Source organism: Carassius carassius, chromosome 9, assembly GCF_963082965.1.
Source record: "Carassius carassius chromosome 9, fCarCar2.1, whole genome shotgun sequence".
NCBI lineage: Eukaryota > Metazoa > Chordata > Actinopteri > Cypriniformes > Cyprinidae > Carassius > Carassius carassius.
In genome coordinates, this window is record NC_081763.1 from 28,492,508 (window position 1) to 28,507,855 (window position 15,348).

The 15,348-nt window shown below is 37.7% G+C and overlaps 2 protein-coding genes across 11 annotated transcripts in view; one reads left to right on the forward strand and one right to left on the reverse strand.

The window, feature by feature from the left end:
• The first annotated feature begins 522 nt into the window (after positions 1 to 522).
• Positions 523 to 8,925, forward strand: LOC132149494 (transmembrane emp24 domain-containing protein 1-like). The gene is made up of 4 exons (XM_059558798.1): positions 523 to 842; positions 1,725 to 1,822; positions 3,680 to 3,866; positions 7,954 to 8,925. The coding sequence occupies exons 1-4, from the start codon at positions 642 to 644 to the stop codon at positions 8,170 to 8,172; spliced, it is 705 nt and encodes a 234-aa protein (XP_059414781.1). The 5' UTR covers positions 523 to 641; the 3' UTR covers positions 8,173 to 8,925.
• Positions 8,926 to 9,828: 903 nt separating this feature from the next.
• dnm2a (dynamin 2a) overlaps positions 9,829 to 15,348 on the reverse strand; it is a 50,111-nt gene continuing 44,591 nt past the window's right edge. For 7 of the 10 annotated variants that reach the window (XM_059558787.1, XM_059558796.1, XM_059558794.1 and 4 more), the window contains one exon: positions 14,640 to 14,916. In XM_059558787.1, the coding sequence (XP_059414770.1) occupies positions 14,847 to 14,916 (70 nt within the window). In that variant the 3' untranslated portion in view covers positions 14,640 to 14,846. Of the gene's footprint in view, positions 10,432 to 14,639; positions 14,917 to 15,348 lie in introns of those variants that run through there. The other 3 variants (XM_059558797.1, XM_059558789.1, XM_059558792.1) reach the window with 2 other exon arrangements.

Sequence of the window (15,348 nt, forward strand, 5' to 3'; positions counted from 1 at the left end):
CACAAAGTGGCTATTTGATTTTTGAGATAGAGCCTCAAGTTTTGGAGTTATGAACAGTGTGACAATTTACCCATGTCTTCTATTATGTCTGTTTAAGTGATAAAGAAGACCTAAATATATAGTTTAAGCCATATCTTATAAATATGTGACTCATTTTAGAAAAATATGATTAAATAAATCATTGAGACATAAAAGTCACTGTATAACAGGAATGACCCAACATTCCCAGAACGTTGCAGAAAGGTTTATTTATTATTACGAACGTAGCTTTACAATTTACAGCCAAAATGTAAAAAAAAAAAAAAAAAAACCAAGCTCCCTCACACTGCTACAATCTTCTCATAGAGATCGATACAAACGTGTGTTATTACAGAAACACGGATTATTCTCGGCGCGCGTTGAATCTTGACGTCGGAACCCAGTGGACAAATCAGCGAGGCTGTTTGCGCGTTTTACGCGACGCGGGCAAACTACAACGCGTCCATTTTCAACGAAGCTATCAAACTTCAACCGGGTCTGTTTGTCACGTCAACTTAACGAAAGTCCAAACCATGCCATGCTGTTGCAGTGTAGTAGAAGGCAATGAGAGGCTCCTGGTGTGTTCGCGCCGCTCGTAGTGCAACAGCTGCTCTAGTGTGTTTATGAAGAGCAAAGTAATGGAGCGGTTTAAAGAGACGCGTCTCGTAGTGTGTTTGCTGCTCTTTCTGACGCTGAGCGTGGATTTGGGATTCGCCTTCGTACAGAATAAGGACACCGAGTTCACTTTCCTTCTTCCTGCCGGAGCAACCGAGTGCTTCTTCCAAACAGCCACTCAGAACGGCAGCATGGACGTGGAGTACCAGGTCAATAAAATATGTTAAAGTAATTCAGTTATTTCATTTAAATTATTTAAAACGATAACCTGTTTGAAATGTGGCCTAGCTGGTCAGCAAATTCGAGAAGTAGAAGTAACTGTAGTTTATGGTTTATCATAGTTTTTGTCTAAGGTTTTTAGAAACTGCTGCATTACGTTGCAGTTTTTCTTGACCGTGATGATCAGGAAGTAGCAGGACATTTCCTTTCATGGGTGCATGTTTTGGTCAAAGTGCATTTATGAATGACTGTACTTATGAATTCATAAGGCTTAGACTTCAGTCTCCTGTGATCACACGTGCACCGTACCGAAAGCCCTGTACCGAAACGGTCCTGTACGAATACACGTACCGTTACACCCCTAGTAGATATAACTCACTGGAGCTTTTGTCTTTAAGTTATTCTTAGTCCAGCCCTGTGTTGGGACCTTTCTCAGAAGATTCACTCTTCCGCATGTCTGGGGTGTGTTTGTGGAGCCATCCCGCTTTATGTTAAAAACAGGCACAGCTGACCCAGCCCAAAGCTCTCTCAAGTGCTGCATGGTTACTGTTTGCCACACTTATCTCTAGTAACCGTACGCTGACTCATCAATTGACTGCTTTGTCAGTCGGTGGAAGATAGGAGGCCTCTAATTTTCAATATGGGAAAAAGGGACATGTGGGGACAGTCATAGTAATGGGAGGGGTTGAAGTTTTTAGTAGTTTTCTGAGAAATTTTTATGTGAATATATATATTTTTTATTATTATAATTTTTTTTCTCCTCATTGATTAACATGTTATACTCGGGTCACATCATGTTACAGAAATAAAATGGGTTGTAAGCCGTTTCATTTATCAGTCACCCTGCCAGTAACCCATCTGTGTATCTGCAGGTCATTGCAGGCTCAGGGCTGGACATCGGCTTCACTCTGATCTCCCCGCATGGGTACAGACTGGTCTCCGACTTCAGAAAATCAGACGGCATACACACGTAAGCTTCACATCCCATAATGCACATAGGTGAATCTTTACACATTTACTCATATAGTTTCGGACTGTCATAACCCACAGTATGTGCATGTCATCTGCTGCAAAACTGCATGCTTGCTGCAGGGCTGACAGTGACCACAATTGAATTTACAGAAAACAGTTGCCTGTTTACCGAATGTTACTAGGTAGTCAAATGAAAAGTAATGCTTTTTAAAGTGTGCTTTAAGGGTTAGTCCACTCAAAAATGTAAATACTGTTATTTCCTCCGTCATTCGTTTGTATGGAAGCTTATGTTCATCACAAAATACATCTGATGTTTTTTCTCAGATTTCCGAGAAACGTAAATCGATCATCTCATAATTTTTTTACTTTTGAGTTCTGAGTTTACATTTTTCATTTTGCACCTCACAATTTTGACTTTCTCTGAAATTTGATATTTACAGTCTTGAATTTTTGACTTTTTGTTTCTCTGATTTCTGAGTTCAGCCTACTAGCAATCAAAAAATTGAGTTAATCTTGACTTTTTATTAGAATTGCAGGATGTAATGTCAGAATTCAAAGAGGAAAAAGTCAAAATAAGAAAATAGCTGTGAGATGTTAACTTGCTATTGATGCTTCGCAAAGACCCTCCTCCTTCGTTTCTGTTGCTGCGTCTGACAAGGCGTTGTGTTCTCACACCACACATCATGTTCTCATGCAGTGAAAATAGACAGTGGAGCAAAGAGGACACTAGAAAATGTGCCAAAAGACAAGACAGAGCAGGTTACTTTTGGCATGTAACAAAGCTTTCAAGTCTCAGCTTTCAAATGTTGACATTTTTAAATAAATTCAACAATATATACTGTTTTGTGGCTCTTTAATGTGTAGTGACGGATCGCTGTAGTGCCACAGTTCAAGCGGGCTGTGAACTGATCATCTCTCATCGCCTGTCATTCACACTCCCAGCGAAGGGTGATTTGCAAGATGAAAATGTCCATATTCTATATAAATATATATATATATTCAGGGGTGCACATAATTTTTTCAGCCTGGTTTGGTCCTCACACTGCATATAGCGTGACCCATTAAATATAACTATAAAAAATGAATTAATAATACTTATAATATTATAGCAATTTATTTATTTAGGGTTTTTTTTATTTTTAATAAAATTATAGTAAATAAACTAAATAATAGTGTGTGATAATATTATTTAAAATAAAAGGCAGTACTAGTATTAAATACAAATACATTTGTTATAGAAAACTTAAAAATAAATGCTAATATTTACTACTACTTTCTTTGTTTGCCTCTTTAAGAAGAATCGCTTTATGTAGCTTTGGATAAAAGCGTCTAAAAAAAATAAATTAAAGCGTTTTCATCATATTCAAACTTAAAATCAGCAGGCTTTTATTTTGGCGGGTTAAAATAAAACTGCAGTTTGTGATATAAAATGGTAACAGCTGTCAACCATGTCAGTACGCAAATGCGCTGTCAGAAGATATTTATTTAACTAATTTTTTTATTTTGGTCGCGCATGCAGACTTGCGGACCACTTATGTGCACCCCTGTATATATTCTAGATTGTGAGGTATAAACTCAAAATTGCAAATGTATAAGAATTGTGATGAAAAAAGCAGCAATTACCTTTTTAAATATTTTGGTTCTGTGGCAGAAATAAGCTTCCTTAGGTCTGCCTATGAACAAGATATTTTGAAGAATGTTGGTTAGCAAAGAGTTTTGGTGACCATTGACATACATCGTATGGACAAAAAAAAAAAAAAACTTTTTATGATCTAATATATCACAAGTTGTCTTGAATTCATGACATGTGCAATCTAGTAATCTTGCTGTGGGTGTGTTGGGGGTTTGCTTTTAGGGTGGACCCCACTGAGGAGGGCGACTACAAGATTTGCTTTGACAACAGCTTTAGCCATATTTCAGACAAGATGGTGTATGTGGAGGTGATCGTGGATGGACCAGAGGAGGAGGATGAGGATGATGAAGACTGGGCTGCCCTGGCTGAACCAGAGGACTCGCTGGAGTACAAACTGGAGGATATCAGGGTACACAAATCACACATCTGCCTGTATCCAGTTTACAACTATTGTAGGAAGTCCAAGAGGATCATGTGCATGATAAATATAAAATTAAATCGGTGCTAGAAAACGACAAAAAGAAAAGCAAGGTTCTGATACCATTTTCATCCTAGAAACTGTACTTAAAATGACAGATGTTATGTTTTTGTGGTAAACATTGAATTATATTGGTGCTTTAAAGCTACTTAACCCTGTAAAGCCTGACATATGAAATGATAATCAGAAAAATCTAATAAAAAAAAAATAAAAAAAATGGAGTAGTTCACTAAACCTTTAGATCAGTGGTTTTCAACCTGTGGTCCGCGGCCCCCTAGTGGGTCGCGGTGGTATTGCAGGTGGTCCGCCAATTACTATTAAAAGAAATAATATTGTTAATATATGTAAAAATGTCTAAGTCATAACATAACATCATTTCATATAATTAAATAACAAAAAAGAAATATTAAACTGTTACTATGCTTCCACTATTCGAGCTCGCTGATTGGTTTAAGAATAAACCACCAATTTATCTTGGATATTTTTGCTGCCTATGCTACAGAACAACAAATTCAAACATGCATAAATGGCTGTTGTGTTTCCTCCTGACTGCTTGCTCCGGTGACTATCTACCCGCTGCCGAGCTCTGCCTGGATCTGGTTTTCCTGGTTTAACAGTTATTTTCTGTTAATTTCCAGTCCATTGTAGGGCTGTGCGATTAATAGAAATCATCATAAAATCACGATTTGAGCGTGCGCGATTTCTAAATGGCTTTATAGCACGATTTTCCGCAGCCCTGACCTCACGTAGTATGCTATCTGATCCAATCAGACTGCAACATCCCTAGCACGAGAACAGAACAGACTGGGCATATGCCTAACTCCAGGTTCACACACTGTCTGTGATGCGCCTTTTTTCCGAGCCCATGTTAACGGATCAGAGCGTTCACACTGCACGCGGTAAAAGGCTAGACATAAAAACGTGCAAAAATAATTAATATCTAACACATGAGCATAGAGAGAATTGTGAGTGCACAGGACGCAGTTTAAGTGAGAGGAGACACGTTTTAAGTACGCACACTCTCTCCACGCAGAGCAGCGTGTAGCCTATCTGAACAAGCACGTCTGGTTCTGTGACAGCGCAAAGGAAATCTGCGTGCGAACAGAGATTCGCGCTCCTGCATTATTCTTAATGTGCTTTCGCATTATATTTATGCGCTCTCGCTGGACAGGATTTTTTTTTTTTTTGCCATAAGTCTATACATTTTGTTACATCTTTACTATAGTGACAATTTTGATTTATGTCTGTTCTAGAGACATTACGATTTTTTGATAAAGCTGTAATTGGTTTTCTTTTGGAAATATGTTTCAAATTAATCCTGACTGCATTTATGACTGTAAAAGCATATCTTTGTGTCACAATCGAAAAAAAAATAAAAGAAATCTCGATAGGTTTTTTTTTTTTTTTGTCCCTATCGCACAGCCCTAGTTCATTCAATAAATACAGTTAACAATCTAGCTTCTGAGTACTAAGTTGTTAACCCAACAATAGCGGGGTCAATTACAACCCGAATTCCGGAAAAGTTGGGACGTTTTTTAAATTTTAATAAAATGAAAACTAAAAGACTTTCAAATCACATGAGCCAATATTTTATTCACAATAGAACATAGATAACATAGCAAATGTTTAAACTGAGAAAGTTTACAATGTTATGCACAAAATGAGCTCATTTCAATTTTGATTTCTGCTACAGGTCTCAAAATAGTTGGGACGGGGCATGTTTACCATGGTGTAGCATCTCCTTTTCTTTTCAAAACAGTTTGAAGACGTCTGGGCATTGAGGCTATGAGTTGCTGGAGTTTTTCTGTTGGAATTTGGTCCCATTCTTGCCTTATATAGATTTCCAGCTGCTGAAGAGTTCGTGGTCATCTTTGACGTATTTTTCGTTTAATGATGCGCCAAATGTTCTCTATAGGTGAAAGATCTGGACTGCAGGCAGGCCAGGTTAGCACCCGGACTCTTCTACGACGAAGCCATGCTGTTGTTATAGCTGCAGTATGTGGTTTTGCATTGTCCTGCTGAAATAAACAAGGCCTTCCCTGAAATAGACGTTGTTTGGAGGGAAGCATATGTTGCTCTAAAACCTTTATATACCTTTCAGCATTCACAGAGCCTTCCAAAACATGCAAGCTGCCCATACCGTATGCACTTATGCACCCCCATACCATCAGAGATGCTGGCTTTTGAACTGAACACTGATAACATGCTGGAAGGTCTCCCTCCTCTTTAGCCCGGAGGACACGGCGTCCGTGATTTCCAACAAGAATGTCAAATTTGGACTCGTCTGACCATAAAACACTATTCCACTTTGAAATAGTCCATTTTAAATGAGCCTTGGTCCACAGGACACGACGGCGCTTCTGGACCATGTTCACATATGGCTTCCTTTTTGCATGATAGAGCTTTAGTTGGCATCTGCTGATGGCACGGCGGATTGTGTTTACCGACAGTGGTTTCTGAAAGTATTCCTGGGCCCATTTAGTAATGTCATTGACACAATCATGCCGATGAGTGATGCAGTGTCGTCTGAGAGCCCGAAGACCACGGGCATCCAATAAAGGTCTCCGGCCTTGTCCCTTACGCACAGAGATTTCTCCAGTTTCTCTGAATCTTTTGATGATGTTATGCACTGTAGATGATGAGATTTGCAAAGCCTTTGCAATTTGACGTTGAGGAACATTGTTTTTAAAGTTTCCCGCAATATTTTTACGCAGTCTTTCACAGATTGGAGAGCCTCTGCCCATCTTTACTTCTGAGAGACTCTGCTTCTCTAAGACAAAGCTTTTATGGCTAATCATGTTACAGACCTGATATCAATTAACTTAATTAATCACTAGATGTTCTCCCAGCTGAATCTTTTCAAAACTGCTTGCTTTTTTAGCCATTTGTTGCCCCCGTGCCAACTTTTTTGAGACCTGTAGCAGGCATTAAATTTTAAATGAGCTAATTAAGTGGATAAAAGTGTAAAATTTCTCAGTTTAAACATTTGCTACGTTATCTATGTTCTATTGTGAATAAAATATTGGCTCATGTGATTTGAAATTCCTTTAGTTTTCATTTTTAATAAAATTTAAAAAACGTCCCAACTTTTCCGGAATTCGTGTTGTAATTTTTTGAAGTGGGCCGCGCAAACATATGTGTGTGGTTGTGTGGTCCGCGAGCTGAAAAAGGTTGAGATCCACTGCTTTAGATAAAATATTTAAACACAATTTTCACTTGGAAAAAAAAAAGTTTGCACCTGTTTACATTTTGGTATCATTATGATACATTAGGCTTTTATGGCATATATAATATGATAAAGAAGAATATGGAGCTCTATCTCGAGGAAGAACGTTTTTTGGGACTCTAGTTGCTAATATTTATATGGCCAAAAAATTAAGATGAAATTCTGATTGCTTGTATAACAGACTACTTACATAATGAGCATATAAATATCAGTTGCCAATCTATATCTCCTAATGAAATATTTTAATAAGATGATATTTAATGCGGTAAATGCATTATTTTATGATGAAATCGATCAAAATGGATACTTAAGTAAACCTATGTGGCTTCATTCCAGTAACTGTTCATTCTGAAATGTTACTATAACAATATAAAAGTTATTCTTAAGTTTACTTAAAAATCTGTAAATATTGACACGTGTATCACAACCTGAATGTGGTTGATTTAACAATTCCACTAAAAGGCCTTTTACTTGCTAAAAGGTATAAACTGTCAATCAGACAACAGATGCCATGTAGTAGGCTGTGTACGCCAGATTTTTCAGGGCGTTTTTATTATTTTGATCATTTACGTTAGGCTTTGATTACACAGGAGACTTTATTAGGGTTACCAGACTGGTATTTTCACAATGTTTTCAGAATTTTTTTTAAAGGTTGAATGCAATTAAGAAAATGATTTGCAGTTAAAATTTTCCTCAAAGTTCTAGTTTTGGCACTGATCACCTGCAACCAAAATGTTTTAAAAATGTTTTGTGGGAAGCTATGTTTCACTCATGTTTTCTCTCACTGCACAGGACTCAATGGACGCTGTGCACAAGAACCTGGAGCGAAGCTGGCAGCTGCAGACGATGCTGCGGGTGTTCGAGGCTCGTGACCGTTACCTGCTGGAGGATAACCTGTGGCGGGTTTCTTTCTGGTCCAGCGTCAGTCTGCTGGTCATGGTCAGCGTGGCCCTCACCCAGGTCTACACTTTACGCAGATTATTCAGTGACAAACACAGAGTTCGCACATAGCAGAGATGAACTGGAGAGAAGATGCTATAACACTTTGTGCACTGTTAACAAAACGTACAAACGTAATGGGTCCTGGAAATGAAGACATGCAGAAACTCTCAGGTCCACAAAATATCTCTCTAGTTTATGTCAGAATTTAAGTGTTTAGAGCTATCAATGAATCTGAAATCTTGGAGCTTGACCATGTACCATTTCTCACATTTAATGATAAAGCATTTTCTTTAGAGCGCTAACACTGCTGAACACTAAATATACTTGAAGTACTTTAGGAACATTTGAATGTAATTTTGTACTCTGCTTTTAAAATATTGTGATTAAAATAATTTGAGTTTTTTTAAATAAATAACAATAAGATTAACATTTCTTATGGATTTATATGGCAGTAAAATAAAAATCCAAGGGACTGTTTTGCTTTGAATGGTTTTATTATACAGCACATTAGCATCTCATTTGGAACAAATGCAGCTGTCGTATGTGGCATAGCAAGTGCAAATGCAAAATGAATTTAAAAACTCATCTGGGTTATTTGTTACATTTGTAAATCAGTTGCTGACTGCATTGAACTGAGTTATTACTGTATTGTGGGAATCAGAAATCAGATTGTTTTATAACAATACTTTCAAAATTGTTGCCATTCATCTTTGTTTCTACAAGTTAATCTTTAGGTTAATTAATTTTCAGTATTTCTTATATTCTTCCATCACCATGCAACAATCTACAAGTATTTTCATTAAACAAGAAGCCTAGTAAAAATTCTGTACAACCTTATTCATTACAAACTACCTATAAATATGAGTCCCTGGAGTTCAATTAAATAATTCACAGACATGATGCTTAGCTAATGACATCATTTATTCAGTAGAAATTTTGTACTTAGGTCATCGCTTGTAAACCAACTTATGGCAAGTTGGGTCATATGTGCCTTGTCAGCTAATCATATTCTGGTCCTGATCTGGCAGGAGCCACCCACTCCCATAAAGCATAGCAGATTACATGTTTATTCCTTTGGATGCGTGCAACTTTGCGTGCTCTTTATCCCCTTCCCTTTCTAACTTCCCTTCATCTTGTCGACTCAGATACATGTCATCGCTTGCAAGAGTGCTTGCTACTGTTGGAAACTTTGCAATTGGTTGAATTGGAACCTCTGAAGCTGTTGATCATTTGAATGTCTGAGAATCAATACAGTAAACAGTGTAAGAAGAGGAAGAGGGGAAGTGCGTAGGGAAGTTTACAAAAGGATGTCTAAAAGTGTAGTGGAGTGCACTCTCTGATGTAATTTTTTAAGCCAAAACCTGGAACTAAGTTTGCATTTTAGGTTATATCACCCTTTAGGGGTTTTTGATTGAAATAAGGTCTATGGTGAACAAAAGCGCATGTTTACACATTTCATTCTATGGCATAAAAAACACAAGTAAATACACAAGTGGTTAAATGGGACTAAATGGTTGTTGGGAACATTAACTGTCATCGTGCCAACTCTTTTACTCACCAACTTAATGGTGTAGTTAGTTTAGCTTTCTGCTTGTCACGACTGTGCTTAAACTTTAAAATTTCAGTTGTGTTCATGTGTGAAGAGTTTGCATGTTGAACCAAATGTGTAAGAATTATAAGCTATTGTTGGCAAGTTAATTTTTTTGTAGTAATCGAAAAGCCATTGGAAAAATTATATTTGGCTTTTATCAAGGGAACCAGGGTGATGCAAACTCATGGGCCTACAAAAATACAGTACATCATCAATGCAGCACTCCATTTCTTCTATACCTTTTTTAAATATTTCTAAAGTTGGGGAAAAAAATAATTATATGGTTTAATCTGACTTTTTTTCCAGATTCACCATTATTTACAGTTCTTCATACTGGGTTTTGTTTAAAATCAGAGTTTATAATGTTGCAATTCTGAGCTGGTTTGATTTGTTTCAACACTTAGAACTCATTTTTTTATCTATTTAATCTATGGAGAAACCGAATGGGAAAAACTACTTCTAGAACCAAGACTGCTAAAAAAGTAAGTCAGCACCTTTTCAGGTTGAGATGAGAGAAAAGTTCAAACAAGACTGTGTAAAACCAGTCAAATTTTTAAATTGCATAGTAAAATTTATGTTGACTTTTTGTCCAATCCAATTGATTCTTCCTTCCATATCCTATAGAAACAGGCATCATGTCCTCATGGTGCTGTAGTAGAGCAGCCATATGGTGATCCTCCTTCAGAGCACTGGATCCACTTCACCGTTGGTTCTCTGGCCGTCGGGGAGGTGGACGTCTGTTCAACAACCGCAATCAAAAGCACAGATCAGCAGTGAGAATTACATTTGCATGCTGTACAGAGTGAAACATGTATGTTTACAGTAACTCAGCAGGCTCTGATGAGCTCTACCGAGTTTTTCATTATGACCTTAGAAGCTGTGAATGTGGAGAGAGAGTTGGAGATAGATTTAGATCTCAAAAAATTTGTGAAAACACTTATTGCAATATAGAAATGGATGATTCTAAAAGAAAAGCTGATAAATATGAGCTGCATGTTTCTCGTGAAGTCACATGCTGATAATAAAACAACACTGGTCATTATTCGGATGTGGTCTTCCGTCGAACTACTTTTTTTTTTTTTTACTTCTGCTAAGGAAACTTGCTCATGAGTCATATGTAAAAGTCAGCTTCACAGAGGAAGTGGTGATGGTTCAATATCCTGTTGAGACCCTCAACTCTGCAAATGTGACTCATCAGCTCATTACATGCTCCTGTGCTTCAGTCTGATTGACATTTTTCCAAAACAGTATCCATGATTTATTAATTAGTGCATGCTAAAAAGAAGTTCGTTCTTGTGTATGTTTAAGTATGCGTCAGTGCACAATTTTCAGCTCAACTCCCTGCGCTATGACAATGTCTGTGGAGGATCACTTCCAACATTTTCATTTGAAAAGTGAGGGTAGTGAGACTAAACATCTATGGCAGTGTTTTAACTGTACCAGCCAATGGATTAGCCATTTATTTAGCTTCTTGCAAACACTTCTGCATATATCTTAAGATTCAATTATATGAAGAAAGAACTCAAAAGCATGGACTTTCCGTGTAGGTGTGGGAAATGTTTGAAACCTCAAGATTCAATTCTTGGGGTAACGGCTTGTTTCAAAACCAGGAGTATATGAAGAACACAAACACTTTTTGAATGGTACTGTGTGGATGTATCACTGAATAACTTAAAAACCCTTGACTGGCCAATGTGTTCAGCAACAGTGTTCATATGGTCCAAGCTACCAGAAAGTTCCAAATTAAGAAGTTGTAATTTCAAGTTCTTCAAGCACGTGAACACTTTGGCATTGATAGTGTTGCCACAGAAATGCAAGATCCCGTGTACAGGTAAAACATTGTCATCTCGGAACGGAATTAAGCGTGGCGTGAACGTAGCTAAAAACTAGTTTTTAATTGGCCATTGCGTTCACGTTCACAACATTGATTACTATCTTCAATGCTTCTAAAGCACATTTGAGATGAATGAGCAGTAGCTTATTGAGTGGCTCCCCAACTGACTTAATGCAGGAGTGTGAGTATATATCAATAGATACCAAATTTACCTAGTACATACTGCTGGTACTTCCGGAAAACTAGTGTTCTTAAAAATCTGACTTGGTACCAAAGTTCTTTGAACAGTTTACAGTCATAGCAAGAGCCAAGTGCTATCTTAATTGCCCAGGTGCTTCCACCTTTTTTTCTGACATTATTGCATTATCTAACATGTAGAAAAGAAAAAAAAATTGTAATATGTAAATCAATTTGAATCAGTAAAGATGCACAAATAGATGCACCCGCTCTTATGTTAAAAATAATGTTGATAGTACATATCGTAAATTCATAGTATGCATTTTTGTTTTTAGTTAACTCTTTCCTACTATAAAGTAGGCTAAAACAGTATGTGAGAAGAGTAGTATGTCCAAATTCATAGTATTCATGAAAAATTACTGTTAATTTAATGAAGTAAATTTCTGAAGTGCACTTTTGATGGACATGTGACAAACATAGCAAATTTAGTACATCTGGATTTCATTTATACTACTGAATCCACCTGATCGCACATGAAAATGCTCCTTTTTGTTTTACAAGGTGGTGATTTCGTATGAATTTGTATGATGTGAATTGTACAAAAAGGTAAGCATGAAGGTCCACCCCTAAACAACCATCAAATCGGCCCAAGTAGATCATACGAAAACAAACAAATGAAATCGTATAAATTCAAACAAATTAACCACCAATTCACCAAAAACGTAAAATAGTTACAAATTGCTATGAGATTATGTTGCACATTCATACTTTATAATGTATCGAAAATAAAAAGATTTTTACAACTACAAAGCAAGTACTCCTTCAAAAGAAGGGCATGAGGTTTTGGATGCAGTCACAGATAAGCAAACCACCCTACATTTGATTTATTTTCATGAGAACAGCAAGAGAAAGAGATGCATGCTGGGAGAGATGTTTAAGGAGAAAGCGAGGAGACATGACACAAGGAAACACCGACCACCAGAGTGCCAGATCTTTATTATACACAACATTTTTATTATCATCTCACTTCCATTTCTCAATGTGGATTTTGCTCCAAGTCCATTTTAATTGCTACACAGGCACTTGACAATTATTTGTTATTCCAAAAGCATAAAAAAGAATGCTAAATATGTCCTCAGTCCCTCACGCCATACAAAAGGACACCGTTATTAGAGAGAGAGAGATGGGGATTGGGTCACCATGAGAAAAGACCAGAGGAAAAGTTATGGCTGCAGTGATCAGGGCTTCTTCCAGTTCTTAACAGATGTTGAAGTAATTTGAAATCGGAAAGGACACAGCTGGATAAAATTTTAATTCAAGCCTTGAACTGACTGAAGAAGGAGCAGTGGTTGCCATCACTGTAGCTATAACACACAGGAGTGATTTAAGAGCGTTCGGCCCTGATATCTGCAGCTAATTTTTAAGTTTAATCTCAAGTCCGACTCCAAACCTTCGATTATTTACAGACAAATTGGCGCTAAAATCAAAGACCCGCTCACACCAAATTCCCTATTCTTATCAAGTTAATCAAGAAAACAAAATTTGTCACAGCCCATTTCCTTGCACGCACATCAATAAAGGCAAACGGCAAAGATTCTGCAATCAAAACAGGATCAACAGGAAACCAGCTGGACCGCTTTCTCTCTGAATTCTGAATTCAACCATTGTTATCGCAACTGACGGGCCATAAATCTGTCATTAGCGAAGAATAACTGTTGTTCTACTCTGAAGCATACAGTTTGTGAAAAATGCCCAGGTTATAAATAATACACTCAGAAATACATTTACGATGATCTCTACATTAAAGGTTCACAGTTGTTTTTGTTTTGTTTTGCTTTTTTGAGTTCAGAAAGTTCGCTGTCTTTGTAGGCGAGAACGGACTGGTTCCATAAAGCAAACGCCCTACAACCACAAACACATCTGCATGTACCATGTTCAGTGACCTTGTGTTTGAGTGCATTCCCACTTCCTGTTCTTCCCACTCATAAACGCTTCCCTGAACCTCACCATACCTGAATGCGAAAATAAAAGCGCCCCATAAACGCCTTGGCAATTAATTTAAGCTACAATGATCAGAACGCTAAGCTAGCATAAACTGTTAACAGATTTGGAGTCGGTTGTTACCTGAGCTCTGACGGGTCGGCCCGTCATGAGTGGTTACCATGCTTTGCAGGATTATATTCATATACACAAACTATTATTTATATAAACAGATCATTACAGAGATTTGCATACAAATTGCACATCCTTCTCTTCATCTGACTACCTAAGAAATTCCCATCACTAGAAATCCAGAAGTGCTTTCCAGAACCAAATTTCACGACCCAACAGAAAGAGGATGTCGCCAGTTAACATCAAACATGAGCGTCAACATCTAGGTTTTTGAATTATGAACTTGTATGTTTGCACTTCTCTGATTGGTTAGCTGCTACGGTGTTATAATTAACAGTCTCTTGGTACTAAGTGCCATTTTGAAGGGCATCAAACATAACAAATGGCCAACTGAACATGAAAACCAAAGAAATCAAATCAAAATCGATCCCACATAGCAATAACAACAGCGGTCATGGTGTCTTATTTCAGCAATTCAAGTTAGAGAGTCCAGAAAACAGAATGAAAACAAAAAACACATGAAGTGTGAAAGAAACGTGAAAGAATCTTCATTCACTGTTAAGTTACCAGAGAACAGGCTCGTTAAACAGCAACTAGCTTGCACAGTGCTTTTATACATATTATCCCACATTAAACCACTAGTCAAGGAGGAGGCATAATGATTCTATTGTTGGTTTGTCTACACAAGTTGAGTAGGATACCCCCTGGTGGTCACCTGACCTATGTGAGTGATGAAATGACTGAAAGTTGGAGGCCACTACACCCTTTAGTTCACTCTTAGTTTAACAAAATAATAGCAACAACAACAATTTTATTTGAATATTTATGTGCTTAATTTAGACCTCTGGGCTTTAAAAGTAAGGATGTGATTAGCAGCGCTGATCAGAAGACCGTCTGAGTGGATTAAGTTTATTGGTGAGGCTGTATGTGTAGAAACACGTGCACATGTTTCAGTGCAGTTCTCCAGCCCTTCCTTTCTCTCTCTCTCTTTCTTTCTTTCTGTCAGCCTATGTTGGACAGTGCACGGGTCTAGTCTAGAAGGGAGGGCTCAGCGGGGCGGATAATGGTGGGCCGGTTGGGAGCGCCAGGGGGTCTTCTGCTGCAGGAGGAGAAAAGATTGAGAAACAGAGGTGAGACATACCCACAACCACAGATAGATGATGTAGGAGAAGGGAGAAGACAAGACGAAAAAGAGAAGAGATGAGACTAAAAGACATGAGACCATACAAGATGAGGAAGGGAATGAGACGAGATAAGAAGTGAGACTACATGAGAGGAGATGTGACTAGATGAGATGAGAAAAGACAAAAGGAGAGATGACTAAATGAGACTAGAAGAGATGAAAAGAGACAAGATGAGGAGAGACAAGAATTAATTGAGAAGAGAAAAAAGATGAGCAGTGACAAGACTAGATAAGACCGCGTAAGAGACGAGAAAAGACAAGAGCTGAGCAGAGACGAGACTAGATGAGAGGACATGAGACTAGATGAGATGTGAAAAGACAAAAGGAGAAGTGATGAGGCAAAAAGAG

Excerpts from the sequence above, each read along its gene's own strand:
- LOC132149494 (XM_059558798.1), top strand. The coding sequence starts at position 642 with ATGAAGAGCAAAGTAATGGAGCGGTTTAAAGAGACGCGTCTCGTAGTG. Across the intron at positions 843-1,724 it reads GCATGGACGTGGAGTACCAG|GTCATTGCAGGCTCAGGGCT; the intron begins GTCAATAAAATA and ends GTGTATCTGCAG. Across the intron at positions 3,867-7,953 it reads ACAAACTGGAGGATATCAGG|GACTCAATGGACGCTGTGCA; the intron begins GTACACAAATCA and ends CTCACTGCACAG.